Genomic DNA, 18,956 nt, shown 5'->3' with positions numbered 1-18,956 from the left:
ATGAACTGGTCCAATGTTTATGTTTCTCCCTCTCCCATATTGATAGTTCTGCTTCACGTCACTTGTCTTATCTATTGTTATTTCTGTGTTGTATTGTGCATAAATATGTGACTTCAGATTTTGTATTAGTCTAGCCTGAAGAAGAGACCTGAGTAGTCTCGAAAGTTTGCAATGTGTTACCATCTTTTCACTTAGCCATTAAAAGGTATCAACCACTGAGGACTCTCAATCCTGAATATTTTTCTATTTGTGTTTATGGAATTTTTTACACACGTTACATTAAAAAAAAAAAAAAATTCTGCAGCCTTTGGTTCAATACCTGCCATCCAACAATTAATGCAGCTTGTAGTTACCGACATGGCAGAACTGTAATTCTGCCAGATTTGGAAAAGTACATGTCACAAGCAAGAAAAATCAACAGATATTGGTTTATGAAAACTACGTACCTTAATGTGACCAGGAGCCGTTCCTCAGGAGGAATCGCGTGCCGGAGCTGTGTGTCCTGTCTCCGGATGACTTCTTTTACCTGACCAAGCAAATAGTGAAAGGTTTCTTGGGTCATCCGGGTATAATCCATAAATTTCTCCGGGTTTGCCTGGAGCTCGCTGTAGAGGGTGTGGTACGCTCCACGGCTCTCCCGGAGTTCCATAATGGGATGTATCCACATACGCCGCCGCTGCCTCTCTCTCTCCCTCTGTTCATGGCAAGCAATGGCATAAGCCTGAGCCGTCCTCATGTCCAGGTCCAAGTCAAAGCTCTTCCAGTGCAGATCCATGTTTCTCAAGGCAAATGCAAGTAAATGTGAAGGATTCAGCTGTTAACAGGGGCTATATAAAGAATTTCCATAGACACGCCCACTGCTGTCCCATTGGTGGAGTGTGTTGCAAGAATGTTCCAAGGATTTTTTCTCCTGTTTATTGCGCATAAAAAATGCATAAAACGCATGAAAACGCTGCGATTTTTTGTTCTAATGCGCACAATAAAGCTACAAAATAACGCAGCGCAAAAAACCGCTAGTGTGAAAGTAGCCTTACAGCTCGGGATCTTAGCGTCTCGGCTGCTGCCAGCTTGTGAGAGCAGAACGTGCTCCAGCGGCACACAGTGTGAACAGGGAGCGGCCTGCGGCTTCTCTTTTAGACACTTTATTATTGGGACAGAGACTCCTGCACCAATAAACAGAAGCTGTGACCTATATAATAAACATTATCCCGACAGGTTAGCATTGCAGGTTTCCATTGTTCAGGTTACTGGTTCCAATGTAACCAAGGACAATCATTCTCCACCAGGTACTGAGCTCAGCCCGGGCATCTGAGATCTCACCGGCCCGTGATGTCCCCAAGCACCAGATGGGAGATATTACTAATATTACCCCGGATGGAGGAAAGCAAGATTTACTACAAGACCAATATTTCTAATGATACCCGCTGGGGTGACGGAGTCAGCGACTTTCTGCTCCGTCACAGCTCTTCACACTATGGGGGTCTTGAGAACACGGCAGCCCATGACCAGACAGGCCCTTTCAGCATTTGCCAGAATTGCCAGATGGCCAGTCCGGCCCTGGATAGTCATTACACACAGAGTGATCTATGTCACGGGTTTATTTCTGGTAATGTTGGTGATTATGGCTTACAGCCAATGAGAACCCAGAAGTCATTATCTCAGGAAATTAGAATACTGTATAACACCAGCCTGAAAAATGATTGTAAAATCTGAAATGTCGTCCTGTCCACAGCCGTCTACCAGGACATTCTAGAGCTCTTCATGCTTCCCTCTGCCCACAAGCTTTATGGAGATGGAAATGTCATTCTCCAGCAGGACTTGGCCCCTGTCCACACGGCCAAAAATACCAATACCTGGTGTACACACAACAGTATCACTGGGCTTGATTGGCAGCAAACTCGCCTGACCTTAACCCCATAGAGAATCTATGGAGTATTGTCAGGAGGAAGATGAGAGACATCAGACCCAACAATGCAGACGAGCTGAAGGCTGCTATCAAAGTGACCTGGGCTTCCATAACCCCTCAGCAGTGCCACAGGCTGATCACCTCCACGCCACGCCGCATTGATGCAGTAATTGATGCAGAAGGAGCCCCGACCATGTATTGAGGGCATTTACTGATCAGACATTTCAGGAGGACAAGATTTCAGATTTAACAATCATTTTTCAGGCTGGTGTTATAAAGTATTCTAATTACTGAGATAATGACTTCTGGGTTCTCATTGGCTGTAAGCCATAATCACCAACATTGTGTGAGACGCTCCTGTCTGTGACCCCCTCTATAATATGGGACCCCCCATAGTCCACGGGACCCCCTGCAGCCATCACCCACTCCTCTGTAGAGCGTGAGCTCCGGGGCAGGATCCTCTCCCCGGTGTGTACGACGCTCTGCAGCTGACGGCGACATATAAGAACAGACGAGCCGCCACCATCAGCAGATGCCACTTTATAGGAACATGGTAGAAAACTTGAGCAAACAGAAATGAAGGATGGAAGCAGCTGCTGCAGAACCTCGCCCCCCCCCCATGTGTCCTAGAAGAGTGGCGATAACACGCGGCGGAGCGAGGAGCTGCTGTCACTGGGTATAAATAGCATGAAGTTAACTCCGTCCTCACCGAGGGGAATCCTGGAGACGCAGACAAAAAAGAGAGAGGCAAGAAGTAATGCCGGGGCCAGAGCGCGACAAGTCACACGGGGAAAGAGCGCTCCAGGCAGCAGGAGACCGGGGCCGCATAAGCCATGGGGGACCGGGGCCGCATAAGCCATGGGGGACCGGGGCCGCATAAGCCATGGGGGACCGGGGCCGCATAAGCCATGGGGGACCGGGGCCGCATAAGCCATGGGGGACCGGGGCCGCATAAGCCATGGGGGACCGGGGCCGCATAAGCCATGGGGGACCGGGGCCGCATAAGCCATGGGGGACCGGGGCCGCATAAGCCATGGGGGACCGGGGCCGCATTAGCCATGGGGGACCGGGGCCGCATAAGCCATGGGGGACCGGGGCCGCATAAGCCATGGGGGACCGGGGCCGCATAAGCCATGGGGGACCGGGGCCGCATAAGCCATGGGGGACCGGGGCCGCATAAGCCATGGGGGACCGGGGCCGCATAAGCCATGGGGGACCGGGGCCGCATTAGCCATGGGGGACCGGGGCCGCATTAGCCATGGGGGACCGGGGCCGCATTAGCCATGGGGGACCGGGGCCGCATTAGCCATGGGGGACCGGGGCCGCATTAGCCATGGGGGCACCGGGGCCGCATTAGCCATGGGGGCACCGGGGCCGCATTAGCCATGGGGGACCGGGGCCGCATTAGCCATGGGGGACCGGGGCCGCATTAGCCATGGGGGACCGGGGCCGCATTAGCCATGGGGGACCGGGGCCGCATATTAGCCATGGGGGACTGCAACAAGTCACAAAAGTCACCATTGTGACCTCTGTGACTTTTACTGGCGCTCGTGGTCCCTCCATGTGACCCCACTCACCTGCATACACTGCAGAGCGATGATTATCCCCCCGCTACTAAAGTCACCGTCTAGCCCGAGCCTGAACGTAAAATCCAGGATCCCGCACACCCGGCTCTGCTGCTCCCCGCACACCCAGGTCTGCTGCTCCTGAGACACCATTACTGCATAGAAGACCCTTGTTGTAGGAGCACGGAGGGGCCCGGGGTCAGGACGGCTCTTCATCCAGCAGTGTGAACTTTGGCTTTACTCTGACGGACATGTTCCTTTTGCGCACGGTGCTCTTGGGGGAGAAGGAACGAGGGTCCTGGGGCTCCTCTTCCAGCTGTCGGGCCGTACAGGTCGGGGTGGGCACTTTCACGGTGTTCCCAAACTTGGAGTAGTCCACAGCGTAGCGGCCGTCCTCCTCTGATATGATGGGCACGAAGCGCTGACCCCACAGGATCTCGTCCGCCAGGTAGGAGGTGCGGGCCTGGGTGGTGATCCCCGTGGTCTCCACCACCCCCTCCAGGATGACGATGATCTCCAGATCCTGGTGGTGGGTGAGGTCGGCGGCGGACAGCTCGTACAGCGGACTGTCCTTGGTGATGGAGTGGCAGATGACGAGCGGTGACACCAGAAAGATGCCGTTGGTATCGATAGGGTTCTCCATCTGGATGTCGATCTGGTGGAGGGGCAGCATCTCGCCCTCCGCACTGCTCGACTTCTTGACCACTTGCATGCGGATGGTGGCACAGATGATCATGCTCTTGCGCAGGTCGCCCACCCGTAACATGAAGCACAGTTTACCATTGCGCATGGCGATGACCGCGTACTTGCTGAAGATGAGGGTCTCGGCGCGGCGGTGCGCCTGCGACGTCTTCATGAAGATGCAGCCCAGCATGATGGCGTTGATGACCAGACCCACAATGTTCTGGACGATGAGGACCAGGATGGCGGCAGGACACTCCTCCGTGATCATCCGCCCCCCAAAACCAATGGTCACCTGCACCTCGATGGAGAAGAGGAAGGCGGCGGCGAAGGACTGGACGCTGGTCACACACGGCACAAAGTCGCCACCGTGGCGGTCCAGGTCACCGTGGGCGAAGGCGATGAGCCACCAGACCATCCCGAAGAGGAGCCAGGTGCAGAGGAAGGACATGGTGAAGATGAGCAGCGTGTGGCGCCAGCGGAGGTCCACCACCGTGGTGAACACGTCCAGCAGGAAGCGGCCCTGCTCGCGGATGTTCTGGTGCGACACGTTACACGTCCCGCTCTTGGCCACAAAGCGCGGCCGCCGCTCCTGCGCCCGGTACCGGGGCTCCTGCAGCTCCTCGGCCAGGCGCGGGCTCAGCACATAGTCCTGCGGGATCAGACCCTTCCGGGACAGCATGGCTGCAGCCGTCCGCCGCGGGAGAGCACTGGCCGGCCGGCTCCATCTGCGGCCGCCAATCACCGGGGGCGGGGGGAGACCGGAGCCGCTACCTGCAGCAGGAATATCCCAGGAGCGGCCGCCAGAGGGCGCAGGAGGACAGTAGTGGACAAAGGGGAGATATCCCAGGAGCGGCCGCCAGAGGGCGCAGGAGGACAGTAGTGGACAAAGAGGAGGTATATCCCAGGAGCGGCCGCCAGAGGGCGCAGGAGGACAGTAGTGGACAAAGAGGAGAGATCCCAGGAGCGGCCGCCAGAGGGCGCAGGAGGACAGTAGTGGACAAAGAGGAGAGATCCCAGGAGCGGGCGCCAGAGGGCAAAGGAGGACAGTAGGGGACAAAGGGGAGATATCCCAGGAGCGGCCGCCAGAGGGCGCAGGAGGACAGTAGTGGACAAAGGGGAGATATCCCAGGAGCGGCCGCCAGAGGGCGCAGGAGGACAGTAGTGGACAAAGAGGAGGTATATCCCAGGAGCGGCCACCAGAGGGCGCAGGAGGACAGTAGTGGACAAAGAGGGGATATCCCAGGAGCGGCCGCCAGAGGGCGCAGGAGGACAGTAGTGGACAAAGAGAAGAGATCCCAGGAGCGGCCGCCAGAGGGCGCAGGAGGACAGTAGTGGACAAAGGGGAGATATCCCAGAAGCGGCCGCCAGAGGGCGCAGGAAGCCAGTAGTGGACAAAGACGAGATATCCCAGGAGCGGCCGCCAGAGGGCGCAGGAGGACAGTAGTGGACAAAGAGGAGGTATATCCCAGGAGCGGCCACCAGAGGGCGCAGGAGGACAGTAGTGGACAAAGAGGAGATATCCCAGGAGCAGCCGCCAGAGGGCGCAGGAGGACAGTAGTGGACAAAGAGGAGAGATCCCAGGAGCGGCCGCCAGAGGGCGCAGGAGGACAGTAGTGGACAAAGGGGAGATATCCCAGGAGCGGCCGCCAGAGGGCGCAGGAAGCCAGTAGTGGACAAAGACGAGATATCCCAGGAGCGGCCGCCAAAGGGCGCAGGAGGACAGTAGTGGACAAAGAGGAGATATCCCAGGAGCGGCCGCCAAAGGGCTTAGGAGGACAGTAGTGGACAAAGAGGAGATATCCCAGGAGCGGCCGCCAGAGGGCGCAGGAGGACAGTAGTGGACAAAGGGGAGATATCCCAGGAGCGGCCGCCAGAGGGCGCAGGAGGACAGTAGTGGACAAAGAGGAGATATCCCAGGAGCGGCCGCCAGAGGGCGCAGGAGGACAGTAGTGGACAAAGAGGAGATATCCCAGGAGCGGCCGCCAAAGGGCTTAGGAGGACAGTAGTGGACAAAGAGGAGATATCCCAGGAGCGGCCGCCAGAGGGCGCAGGAGGACAGTAGTGGACAAAGGGGAGATATCCCAGGAGCGGCCACCAGAGGGCGCAGGAGGACAGTAGTGGACAAAGAGGAGATATCCCAGGAGCGGCCGCCAAAGGGCGCAGGAGGACAGTAGTGGACAAAGAGGAGATATCCCAGGAGCGGCCACCAGAGGGCGCAGGAGGACAGTAGTGGACAAAGGGGAGATATCCCCGGAGCGGCCACCAGAGGGCGCAGGAGGACAGTAGTGGACAAAGGGGAGATATCCCCGGAGCGGCCGCCAGAGGGTGCAGGAGGACAGTAGTGGACAAAGGGGAGATATCCCAGGAGCGGCCGCCAGAGGGCGCAGGAGGACAGTAGTGGACAAAGAGGAGATATCCCAGGAGCGGCTGCCAGAGGGCGCAGGAGGCCAGTAGTGGACAAAGAGGGGATATCCCAGGAGCGGCCACCAGAGGGCGCAGGAGGACAGTAGTGGACTACGAGGAGATATCCCAGGAGCGGCCACCAGAGGGCGCAGGAGGACAGTAGTGGACAAAGGGGAGATATCCCAGGAGCGGCCACCAGAGGGCGCAGGAGGACAGTAGTGGACAAAGGGGAGATATCCCCGGAGCGGCCGCCAGAGGGTGCAGGAGGACAGTAGTGGACAAAGGGGAGATATCCCAGGAGCGGCCGCCAGAGGGCGCAGGAGGCCAGTAGTGGACAAAGAGGAGATATCCCAGGAGCGGCTGCCAGAGGGCGCAGGAGGCCAGTAGTGGACAAAGAGGGGATATCCCAGGAGCGGCCACCAGAGGGCGCAGGAGGACAGTAGGGGACTACGAGGAGATATCCCAGGAGCGGCCACCAGAGGGCGCAGGAGGACAGTAGTGGACAAAGGGGAGATATCCCAGGAGCGGCCACCAGAGGATGCAGGAGGCCAATAGTGGACAAAGAGGGGATATCCCAGGAGCGGCCGCCAGAGGGCGCAGGAGGCCAGTAGTGAACAAAGAGGAGAGATCCCAGGAGCGGGCGCCAGAGGGCGCAGGAGGACAGTAGTGGACAAAGAGGAGATATCCCAGGAGCGGGCGCCAGAGGGCAAAGGAGGACAGTAGTGGACAAAGGGGAGATATCCCAGGAGCGGCCGCCAGAGGGCGCAGGAGGACAGTAGTGGACAAAGGGGAGATATCCCAGGAGCGGCCACCAGAGGGCGCAGGAGGACAGTAGTGGACAAAGAGGAGAGATCCCAGGAGCGGCCGCCAGAGGGCGCAGGAGGACAGTAGAGGAGAAAGGGGAGATATCCCAGGAGCGGCCACCAGAGGGCGCAGGAGGACAGTAGTGGACAAAGAGGAGAGATCCCAGGAGCGGCCGCCAGAGGGCGCAGGAGGACAGTAGTGGACAAAGAGGAGAGATCCCAGGAGCGGCCGCCAGAGGGCGCAGGAGGACAGTAGTGGACAAAGGGGAGATATCCCAGGAGCGGCCACCAGAGGGCACAGGAGGACAGTAGTGGACAAAGAGGAGAGATCCCAGGAGCGGCCGCCAGAGGGCGCAGGAGGACAGTAGTGGACAAAGAGGAGAGATCCCAGGAGCGGCCGCCAGAGGGCGCAGGAGGACAGTAGTGGACAAAGGGGAGATATCCCAGGAGCGGCCACCAGAGGGCGCAGGAGGACAGTAGTGGACAAAGAGGAGAGATCCCAGGAGCGGCCGCCAGAGGGCGCAGGAGGACAGTAGTGGACAAAGGGGAGATATCCCAGGAGCGGCCACCAGAGGGCGCAGGAGGACAGTAGTGGACAAAGAGGAGAGATCCCAGGAGCGGCCGCCAGAGGGCGCAGGAGGACAGTAGTGGACAAAGGGGAGATATCCCAGGAGCGGCCACCAGAGGGCGCAGGAGGACAGTAGTGGACAAAGAGGAGAGATCCCAGGAGCGGCCGCCAGAGGGCGCAGGAAGCCAGTAGTGGACAAAGAGGAGAGATCCCAGGAGTGGCCGCCAGAGGGCGCAGGAGGACAGTAGTGGACAAAGGGGAGATATCCCAGGAGCGGCCACCAGAGGGCGCAGGAGGCCAGTAGTGGACAAAGAGGAGATATCCCAGGAGCGGCCGCCAGAGGGCGCAGGAGGTCAGTAGTTGACAAAAAAGAGATATCCCAGGAGCGGCCGCCAGAGGGCGCAGGAGGCCAGTAGTGGACAAAGAGGGGATATCCCAGGAGCGGCCACCAGAGGGCGCAGGAGGACAGTAGTGGACAAAGAGGAGAGATCCCAGGAGCGGCCACCAGAGGGCGCAGGAGGACAGTAGTGGCCAAAGAGGGGATATCCCAGGAGCGGCCGCCAGAGGGCGCAGGAGGACAGTAGTGGACAAAGAGAAGAGATCCCAGGAGCGGCCGCCAGAGGGCGCAGGAGGACAGTAGTGGACAAAGGGGAGATATCCCAGGAGCGGCCGCCAGAGGGCGCAGGAAGCCAGTAGTGGACAAAGACGAGATATCCCAGGAGCGGCCGCCAAAGGGCGCAGGAGGACAGTAGTGGACAAAGAGGAGGTATATCCCAGGAGCGGCCACCAGAGGGCGCAGGAGGACAGTAGTGGACAAAGAGGAGATATCCCAGGAGCGGCCGCCAGAGGGCGCAGGAGGACAGTAGTGGACAAAGAGGAGGTATATCCCAGGAGCGGCCACCAGAGGGCGCAGGAGGACAGTAGTGGACAAAGAGGAGATATCCCAGGAGCGGCCGCCAAAGGGCGCTGGAGGACAGTAGTGGACAAAGAGGAGAGATCCCAGGAGCGGCCGCCAGAGGGCGCAGGAGGACAGTAGTGGACAAAGGGGAGATATCCCAGGAGCGGCCGCCAGAGGGCGCAGGAAGCCAGTAGTGGACAAAGGCGAGATATCCCAGGAGCGGCCGCCAGAGGGCGCAGGAGGACAGTAGTGGACAAAGAGGAGATATCCCAGGAGCGGCCGCCAGAGGGTGCAGGAGGACAGTAGTGGACAAAGAGGAGATATCCCAGGAGCGGCCGCCAAAGGGCGCAGGAGGACAGTAGTGGACAAAGAGGAGATATCCCAGGAGCGGCCGCCAGAGGGCGCAGGAGGACAGTAGTGGACAAAGAGGAGATATCCCAGGAGCGGCCACCAGAGGGCGCAGGAAGACAGTAGTGGACAAAGAGGAGAGATCCCAGGAGCGGCCGCCAAAGGGCGCAGGAGGACAGTAGTGGACAAAGAGGAGATATCCCAGGAGCGGCCGCCAAAGGGCGCAGGAGGACAGTAGTGGACAAAGAGGAGATATCCCAGGAGCGGCCACCAGAGGGCGCAGGAGGACAGTAGTGGACAAAGGGGAGATATCCCCGGAGCGGCCACCAGAGGGCGCAGGAGGACAGTAGTGGACAAAGGGGAGATATCCCAGGAGCGGCCACCAGAGGGCGCAGGAGGACAGTAGTGGACAAAGAGGAGATATCCCAGGAGCGGCCGCCAAAGGGCGCAGGAGGACAGTAGTGGACAAAGAGGAGATATCCCAGGAGCGGCCACCAGAGGGCGCAGGAGGACAGTAGTGGACAAAAGGGAGATATCCCCGGAGCGGCCACCAGAGGGCGCAGGAGGACAGTAGTGGACAAAGGGGAGATATCCCCGGAGCGGCCGCCAGAGGGTGCAGGAGGACAGTAGTGGACAAAGGGGAGATATCCCAGGAGCGGCCGCCAGAGGGCGCAGGAGGCCAGTAGTGGACAAAGAGGAGATATCCCAGGAGCGGCTGCCAGAGGGCGCAGGAGGCCAGTAGTGGACAAAGAGGGGATATCCCAGGAGCGGCCACCAGAGGGCGCAGGAGGACAGTAGTGGACTACGAGGAGATATCCCAGGAGCGGCCACCAGAGGGCGCAGGAGGACAGTAGTGGACAAAGGGGAGATATCCCAGGAGCGGCCACCAGAGGGCGTAGGAGGCCAGTAGTGGACAAAGAGGGGATATCCCAGGAGCAACCGCCAGAGGGCGCAGGAGGCCAGTAGTGGACAAAGAGGGGATATCCCAGGAGTGGCCACCAGAGGGCGCAGGAGGCCAGTAGTGGACAAAGAGGAGTTATCCCAGGAGCGGCTGCTAGAGGGCGCAGGAGGACAGTGGTGGACAAAGAGAAAAGATCCCAGGAGCGACCACCAGAGGGTACAGGAGGCCAGAAATGGACAAAGACAAGAGATCCCAGGAGCGGCCTTCAGAGGGCGCAGGAGGCAAGTAGTGGACAAAGAGGAGATATCCCAGGAGCGGCTGCCAGAGGGCGCAGGAGGTCAGTAGTGGACAAAGAGGGGATATCCCAGGAGCGGCCGCCAGAGGGCACAGGAGGCCAGTAGTGGACAAAGAGGGGATATCCCAGGAGCGGTCACCATAGGATGCAGGAGGCCAGTAGTGGACAAAGAGGAGATATCCCAGGAGCAGCCACCAGAGGGCGCAGGAGGCCAGTAGTGGACAAAGAGGAGTTATCCCAGTAGCGGCCACTGGAGGGCACAGGATGCTGGAAGCAGATAAAGGATGGAGGAGGAATCCAAGAGGCGGCCACCAGAGGGTGCAGCAGACTGGGAGTGGACAAAGGCGAGAGGAGAGATCCCAAGAGTGGCCACCAGAGGGCGCAGGAGGCCAGTAGTGGGCAAAGGAGAAAGGTGATATTGACTGACTTGGGTTGCAGTAGTGGTATTGCAACCACTAGGGGCAGCATCTGCAGGTTGCCTCGTCAGGAATAGCCAGAAGTCGATACGCAGGAGCAGCAGTATAATCTTGGAATGAAGGAGCAGGTGGAAGGAAGCTAGACAAAAGGCTGGGAGCTCTGCAATCTCACAAGTAAGGAAGAGCAGTGCCAGGTTTGAGTAGGGAGTTCAATCACGAGATCACAGGATTGAGCCAATCAGGAACTCGGGGTGGAGACCATCAAGAACTAAGGATGGAGTCAATCAGGATTCACATAGGAACTGTCCAGCAAACTGAATAGCTCAGAGGGACGAGCTGCTGCCTGGTGCACAAGAGGTGCTGGGTTTGAATCCTGACAGTACTCCTTCCAGGATGGCCTTTGGCAGGGCCGGCTCCAGGTTTTCGTGGGCCCCGTTATCACATACCACGATTCATGGTGCACAGATACGGCAGAGAAATAGGTATACTATAACGCCAAAGATTTCCCTTCTTACACTACATGAGTGAAATGTCACAACCGACAAGCATAAGACCAGCGGACAATACAACTTATACCTACAACGGCATGGAATGGGGGGAGGAAGACCCTAACCGCAGGGAGCGAGGGATGGGAGCACCTCCTGAACTCCAACATGAGCCTGTCCTTACACTCCCCTAATTCCCTAAGCGGGTCCTTCCCCCCGCCGTCACGTGCCCAGTCTCTGATTGTCACCTAGGAAAGCAAGGACACCAGCGTCACCACTGCAGGTGATGAACAACATAGGGAGAGGGACAAACACCAGACGGCGGGACCATAACTGTCTCTGCTGCAAAGCCCCACACAGCAGAGGGTGCGGCACCAGGAACGCCACAAAAATGGGATTCACCACTGAGCGCCTTACACCACGGCGGGTCAACATAGACTGCCACCGACAGCTGAAAGGGTGGTGGGAGAGGGGTCACCACCCACATCATCTGACCAGCAACAAAGCAGCTGCCAGCAAGGACGCTGACATTAACCCCTGCTGGCCCAAAAAGAAAAAACTACATTTAAATTATAGCGGAACCAGAGCTGCCACGAACCCGAAAATGAATTGCGAAATATCTATGGTAAATTCTACAATAGCTCAAGTATAGTCCTCCATACAGTATTATGGGCACCACATAGTGTTCCATATACAATGAAGGAAATAAGTATTTGACCCTTGCTGATTGTGTAAGTTTCCCACTGACAGACATGAACAGTCTATAATTTTAAGAGAAGGTTAATATTAACATTGAGAGATAGAATATGACAAATAAAATCCAGAAAATCACATTGTCTAAATTATATACATTTCTCTGCATTTTACAGTGAGAAATAAGTATTTGACCCCCTAACAACCATTAAGAGTTCTGGCTCCTACAGACCAGTTAGACGCTCCTAATCAACTCGTTCCCTGCATTAAAGACAGCTGTCTTACATAGTCACCTTTATAAAAGACTCCTGTCCACAGACTCAATCAGTCAGACTCTAACCTCTCCAACATGGGCAAGACCAAAGAGCTTTATAAGGATGGCAGGAACACGATCATAGACCTGTACAAAGCTGGAATGGGCTACAAAACCATAAGACGCTGGGTGAGGAGACAACTGTTGGTGAAATAGTAAGGAAATGGAAGAAATGCAAAATGACTGACAATCCACATCGATCTGGGGAACCATGCACAATCTCCCCTCATAGGGTATCCTTGATCATGAGGAAGGTGAGAGATCAGCCTAAAACTACACAGGGAGAACTTGTTAATGATCTCAAGGCAGTTGGTACCACAGTCACCAAGAAAACCATTGGTAACACATTATGCCGTAAAGGTTTACAATCCTGCAGTGCCCGCAAGGCCTCCCTACACAAGAAGGCACATGTACAGGTCCGTCTGAAGTTTCCCAATGAACACCTGGATGATTCTGTGAGTTGTTGGGAGAAGGTGCTGTGGTCAGATGAGACAAAAATTGAGGTCTTTGGCATTAACTCAACTCGCCGTGTTTGGAGGAAGAGAAATGCTGCCTATGACCCAAAGAACACCAACCCCACTGTCAAGCATGGAGGTGGAAACATTATGTTTGGGGGGTGTTTCTCTGCTAAGGGCACAGGACTACTCCACCACATCAATGGGAGAATGGATGGAGCCATGTACCGTAAAATCCTGAGTGACAACCTCCCTCCGCCAGGACATTAAAAATGGGTCGTGGCTGGTCTTCCAGAAAGACAGTGACCCAAATCATACAGCGAAGGCAGCAAAGGAGTGGCTCATAAAGAAGCTCATTAAGGTCATGGAGTGGCCTAGCCAGTCTCCATTGCCAACAAAGGATAGATAACAAAATATTGAGAGGAACTTTGTTTAATGACCAAATACTTATTTTCCACCATAATCTGCAAAATAAATCTTCCCAAATCAGACAAGGAGATTTCCTGGATTTGTTTCCTCATTGTGACTCTCATAGTTGTGGTCGACCTATGATGTCAATTACAGGCCGCTCTCATCTTTATAAGTGGGAGAACTTGTACAATTGGTGGCGACTAAATACTTTATTCCCAGTGTAAATTCCTTTATAAACATATGTTCTACATTATGGGCATAAAAACACAGCTGAGAATGTAGAGGAGGACAAAGGACCAGAGACAGGACAACATCACGGCCCCATCACAAGGGTAAGAAACAACCTAGAGGACCTCGGCCCCAGCTGGAGGACACAGATCTGCTCCACTGACCATCGCTGAACCATGGATGTGTTTGGAGAAAGCCAGGTTTGGGACCCGATGGTCGCCTGGTTCCATGGAGATGGTCGGATAAGCCAGGTGGTGACTCTCGTGTCAGCTGGCTTTGAACTGCTCTCGGTCATCTCCCTATGCTTGTCGTTACCTCCTCTGTGTGTGTGTATCACAGGTGGAGTAGCGACCCTGGGAGCCCTGACGTAACATCTACCATTATCCCGGCGAGTCAGCGGAAGGGTGAGACCCTGTAATGTCACCATCTTGGGGGTAATTGCTGAGATTGTTCTGTTTCCTACTGGGTGTTGTGGCTCAATAAAGTATTGCCACACTGTTTTACCCTCACCCTGTGCTGCTTGTGTAGTATATTGCCCACAGGGAGATAGAGCGGGCGTTAGGCGGGGCGATCCCTGGTCCATGCGGTTCCGGCTAGTGGACCTGGGCACCCGCCGACCCCCCATGTCTCCACACGGGCGGTCATCACATCCTGATGATGGAGGAGACGGGCGGTCACCACATCCTGATGATGGAGGAGACGGGCGGTCACCACATAGTGATGATGGAGGAGACAGGTGGTCACCACATAGTGATGATGGAGGAGACGGGTGGTCACCAGATACTGATGATGGAGGAGACGGGTGGTCACCAGATACTGATGATGGAGGAGACGGGCGGTCACCACATAGTGATGATGGAGGAGACGGGCGGTCACCACATAGTGATGATGGAGGAGACGGGCGGTCACCACATAGTGATGATGGAGGAGACGGGTGGTCACCAGATACTGATGATGGAGGAGACGGGCGGTCACCAGATACTGATGATGGAGGTGACGGGCGGTCACCAGATACTGATGATGGAGGAGACGGGCGGTCACCAGATACTGATGATGGAGGAGACGGGCGGTCACCAGATACTGATTATGGAGGAGACGGGCGGTCACCACATAGTGATGATGGAGGTGACGGGCGGTCACCACATAGTGATGATGGAGGTGACGCGTGGTCACCAGATACTGATGATGGAGGAGACAGGTGGTCACCACATACTGATGATGGAGGAGACGGGTGGTCACCAGATACTGATGATGGAGGAGACGGGCGGTCACCAGATACTGATGATGGAGGTGACGGGCGGTCACCAGATACTGATGATGGAGGAGACGGGCGGTCACCAGATACTGATGATGGAGGAGACGGGCGGTCACCAGATACTGATTATGGAGGAGACGGGCGGTCACCACATAGTGATGATGGAGGTGACGGGCGGTCACCACATAGTGATGATGGAGGTGACGCGTGGTCACCAGATACTGATGATGGAGGAGACAGGTGGTCACCACATAGTGATGATGGAGGAGACGGGCGGTCACCACATAGTGATGATGGAGGAGACGGGCGGTCACCACATAGTGATGATGGAGGAGACGGGCGGTCACCACATAGTGATGATGGAGGAGACGGGTGGTCACCAGATACTGATGATGGAGGAGACGGGCGGTCACCAGATACTGATGATGGAGGAGACGGGCGGTCACCAGATACTGATTATGGAGGAGACGGGCGGTCACCAGATACTGATGATGGAGGAGACGGGCGGTCACCAGATACTGATGATGGAGGAGACGGTCGGTCACCAGATACTGATTATGGAGGAGACGGGCGGTCACCAGATACTGATGATGGAGGAGACGGGCGGTCACCAAATACTGATGATGGAGGTGATGGGCGGTCACAAGATACTGATGATGGAGGTGACGCGTGGTCACCAGATACTGATGATGGAGGAGACTGGGGTCACAAGATACTGATGATGGAGGAGACGGGCGGTCACCAGATACTGATGATGGAGGAGACGGGCGGTCACCAGATACTGATGATGGAGGAGACGGGTGGTCACCAGATACTGATGATGGAGGCGACTGGGGTCACCAGATACTGATGATGGAGGCGACTGGGGTCACCAGATACTGATGATGGAGGAGATGGGCAGTACCAGATCCTGATGGGATTTACTTTTCTCTTTCTTTCAGTCACTTTGTATTTTGTTACTTGGTAAACGTAAACTATTAACTGTTGAGTGTCTGGAGCTTGTGACTGCAGCGTTTTTTCCTCACCTGCCTTAGACTTTCGCACAGCGCAGTACATGAGCCATAACATAAAAACACAGAAAAAAACTGACCAGAAAATCCAAATAATTTAGTATAGCAGGTTTAAAAACAATAATATAAGATCAGATGTAAAATAGTAAAAGACATATCTGTATGCTGCTACAAGAGTGTGGATTACATCTCAGTGCAAAAACATGATAAAGTGTAAAAAAGTATAAAATACATCATATGTGCAGTGCTCAGAGGATTCAAACAATAATCCTGTATAAAGTGCATGTGAAAAACCGTGTATACCAAAAGAAATCTCAAGTGGCAAAATAGTAAAGTGCAAAAGACACAACCAGGTGTCAGTGTCTCCACATCATCCACTGAGCGACCAGGAAGAGGCTGATCTGTTCACAGGTAATCAATATCGTAAGGTGACTGACAGAGTAATGAGCCCCTGGTCTCCTGCATGAATGTAAATATAATGTAATGAGCCCCTGGTCTCCTGCATGAATATAAATATAATGTAATGAGCCCCTGGTCTCCTGCATGAATATAAATATAATGTAATGAGCCCCTGGTCTCCTGCATGAATATAAATATAATGTAATGAGCCCCTGGTCTCCTGCATGAATATAAATATAATGTAATGAGCCCCTGGTCTCCTGCATGAATATATATATATATATATATATAAATATAACGTAATGAGCCCCTGGTCTCCTGCATGAATATATATATGTATATAATGTAATAAGCCCCTGGTCTCCTGCATGAAATATATATATATAAATATAACGTAATGAGCCCGTGGTCTCCTGCATGAATATATATATGTATATAATGTAATAAGCCCCTGGTCTCCTGCATGAATATATATATGTATATAATGTAATGAGCCCCTGGTCTCCTGCTTGAATATATATATATGAACAACGACAAAGCAAAGTCCAGCAATAACGTGAGCAATCCAGGATGCTGTTAAAAAATTTTTTCTTTTTATTCATAAATCCATTAAAATGCAATGGTCCAAGCAGTTCAAAACAGCAATAACGCAGGAAAGTCGTGCAGATAGGACTACGCGTTTCAGCGGTGGAACCCGCCTTCTTCACGGTCCAGAATCTAGATATATATAAATATATATATAAATAAATATAACGTAATGAGCCCCTAGTCTCCTGCATGAATATATATATATATATATATATATAAATATAATGTAATGAGCCCTTGGTCCCCTGCATGAATATATATACTGTATATAATGTAATGAGCCCCTGGTCTCCTGCATGAATATATATATAAATATAATTTAATGAGCCCCTGGTCCCCTAGATGAATATATATGTAAATATAATGCAATGAGCCCCTGGTCTCCTGCATGGATATATATATAATGTAATGAGCCCCTGGTCCCCTGGATGAATATATATAAATATAATGCAATGAGCCCCTGGTCTCCTGCATGAATATATACATATATATATAAATATAATGTAATGAGCCCCTGGTCCCCTGGATGAATATTTATATAAATATAATGTAACGATCCCCTGGTCCCCTGGATGAATATATATATATATATATATATATATATAAATATAATGCAATGAGCCCCTGGTCTCCTGCATGAATATATACATATCTAATATCTAATATATAAAGCTCAAAGTGTGTATGTATATGTGTGTGTGTGTGTGTGTATGTGTGTATGTCCGGGATAGGCATCCGCACCGTCGCAGCTACAGCCACAAAATTTGGCACAGTCACACGTCTGGACCCCGAGAGCGTCCTAAGCTATGTTGTGAGGCGAAATTTTAACCCCGCGCGTTCCAATTCACCAAACAATTTTGCCCCTATCTACATACTGGGGGAAAAAGTGTGTGCGCGTCAAGCCCTGCCCCTCATTATGATGTCACAATGCCAATGCCCCTATTTGCATACTGGGGAAGCAGTGTGTGCGTATCAAGCCCCGCCCCTCATTATGATGTCACAATAGTTGCCATGGCGACGCTGATGTCATCAAAGGTTGCAAGCCCTGCCGTCGCTCATTATGATGTCATAATGGTTGACTATGGGATGGAGGATGTGTGATGGGTATATGGGCACGGGACTATGGGATGGAAGATATGTATGACGGGTATTTGGGCACGGGACTATGGGATGGAGGATATGTATGATGGGTATATGGGCACGGGACTATGGGATGGAGGATATGTATGATGGGTATATGGGCACAGGACTATGGGATGGAGGATATGTATGATGGGTATATGGGCACGGGACTATGGGATGGAGGATATGTATGATAGGTATATGGGCACAGGACTATGGGATGGAGGATATGTATGATGGGTATATGGGCACGGGACTATGGGATGGAGGATATGTATGATGGGTATATGGGCACTGGACTATGGGATGGAGGATATGTATGATGGGTATATGGGCACGGGACTATGGGATGGCGGATATGTATGATGGGTATATGGGCACGGGACTATGGGATGGAAGATATGTATGACGGGTATTTGGGCACAGGACTATGGGATGGAGGATATGTATGATGGGTATATGGGCACGGGACTATGGGATGGAGGATATGTATGATGGGTATATGGGCACGGGACTATGGGATGGAAGATATGTATGACGGGTATATGGGCACAGGACTATGGGATGGAGGATATGTATGATGGGTATATGGGCACGGGACTATGGGATGGCGGATATGTATGATGGGTATATGGGCACGGGCCTATGGGATGGAGGATATGTATGATGGGTATATGGGCACGGGACTATGGGATGGCGGATATGTATGATGGGTATATGGGCACGGGACTATGGGATGGCGGATATGTATGATGGGTATATGGGCACTGGACTATGGGATGGAGAATATGTATGATGGGTATATGGGCACGGGACTATGGGATGGAGGATGTGTGATGGGTATATGGGCACGGGACTATGGGATGGAGGATATGTATGATGGGTATATGGGCACGGGACTATGGGATGGCGGATATGTATGATGGGTATATGGGCACGGGACTATGGGATGGAGGATATGTATGATGGGTATATGGGCACGGGACTATGGGATGGAGGATGTGTGATGGGTATATGGGCACGGGACTATGGGATGGAGGATATGTATGATGGGTATATGGGCACGGGACTATGGGATGGAGGATATGTATGATGGGTATATGGGCACGGGACTATGGGATGGCGGATATGTATGATGGGTATATGGGCACGGGACTATGGGATGGAGGATATGTATGATGGGTATATGGGCACGGGACTATGGGATGGA

At 53.8% G+C, this 18,956-nt stretch overlaps 1 protein-coding gene across 1 annotated transcript; it reads right to left on the bottom strand.

The window, feature by feature from the left end:
• Nucleotides 1-2,426: 2,426 nt before the first annotated feature.
• Nucleotides 2,427-4,958, bottom strand: KCNJ11 (potassium inwardly rectifying channel subfamily J member 11). The gene has a single exon (XM_073564301.1). The coding sequence runs from the start codon at nucleotides 4,832-4,834 to the stop codon at nucleotides 3,671-3,673; it is 1,164 nt and encodes a 387-aa protein (XP_073420402.1). The 5' UTR covers nucleotides 4,835-4,958; the 3' UTR covers nucleotides 2,427-3,670.
• Nucleotides 4,959-18,956: the final 13,998 nt, after the last annotated feature.

This window comes from Dendrobates tinctorius, unplaced genomic scaffold (genome assembly GCF_039654945.1).
Source record: "Dendrobates tinctorius isolate UK_male_01 unplaced genomic scaffold, ASM3965494v1 ptg000445l, whole genome shotgun sequence".
Classification (NCBI taxonomy): Eukaryota; Metazoa; Chordata; class Amphibia; order Anura; family Dendrobatidae; genus Dendrobates; species Dendrobates tinctorius.
The sequence above is the reverse complement of the archived record's forward strand: the minus strand, read 5'-3'. Positions and strand labels throughout refer to the sequence as shown.

Excerpts from the sequence above, each read along its gene's own strand:
- KCNJ11 (XM_073564301.1), bottom strand. The coding sequence starts at position 4,834 with ATGCTGTCCCGGAAGGGTCTGATCCCGCAGGACTATGTGCTGAGCCCG.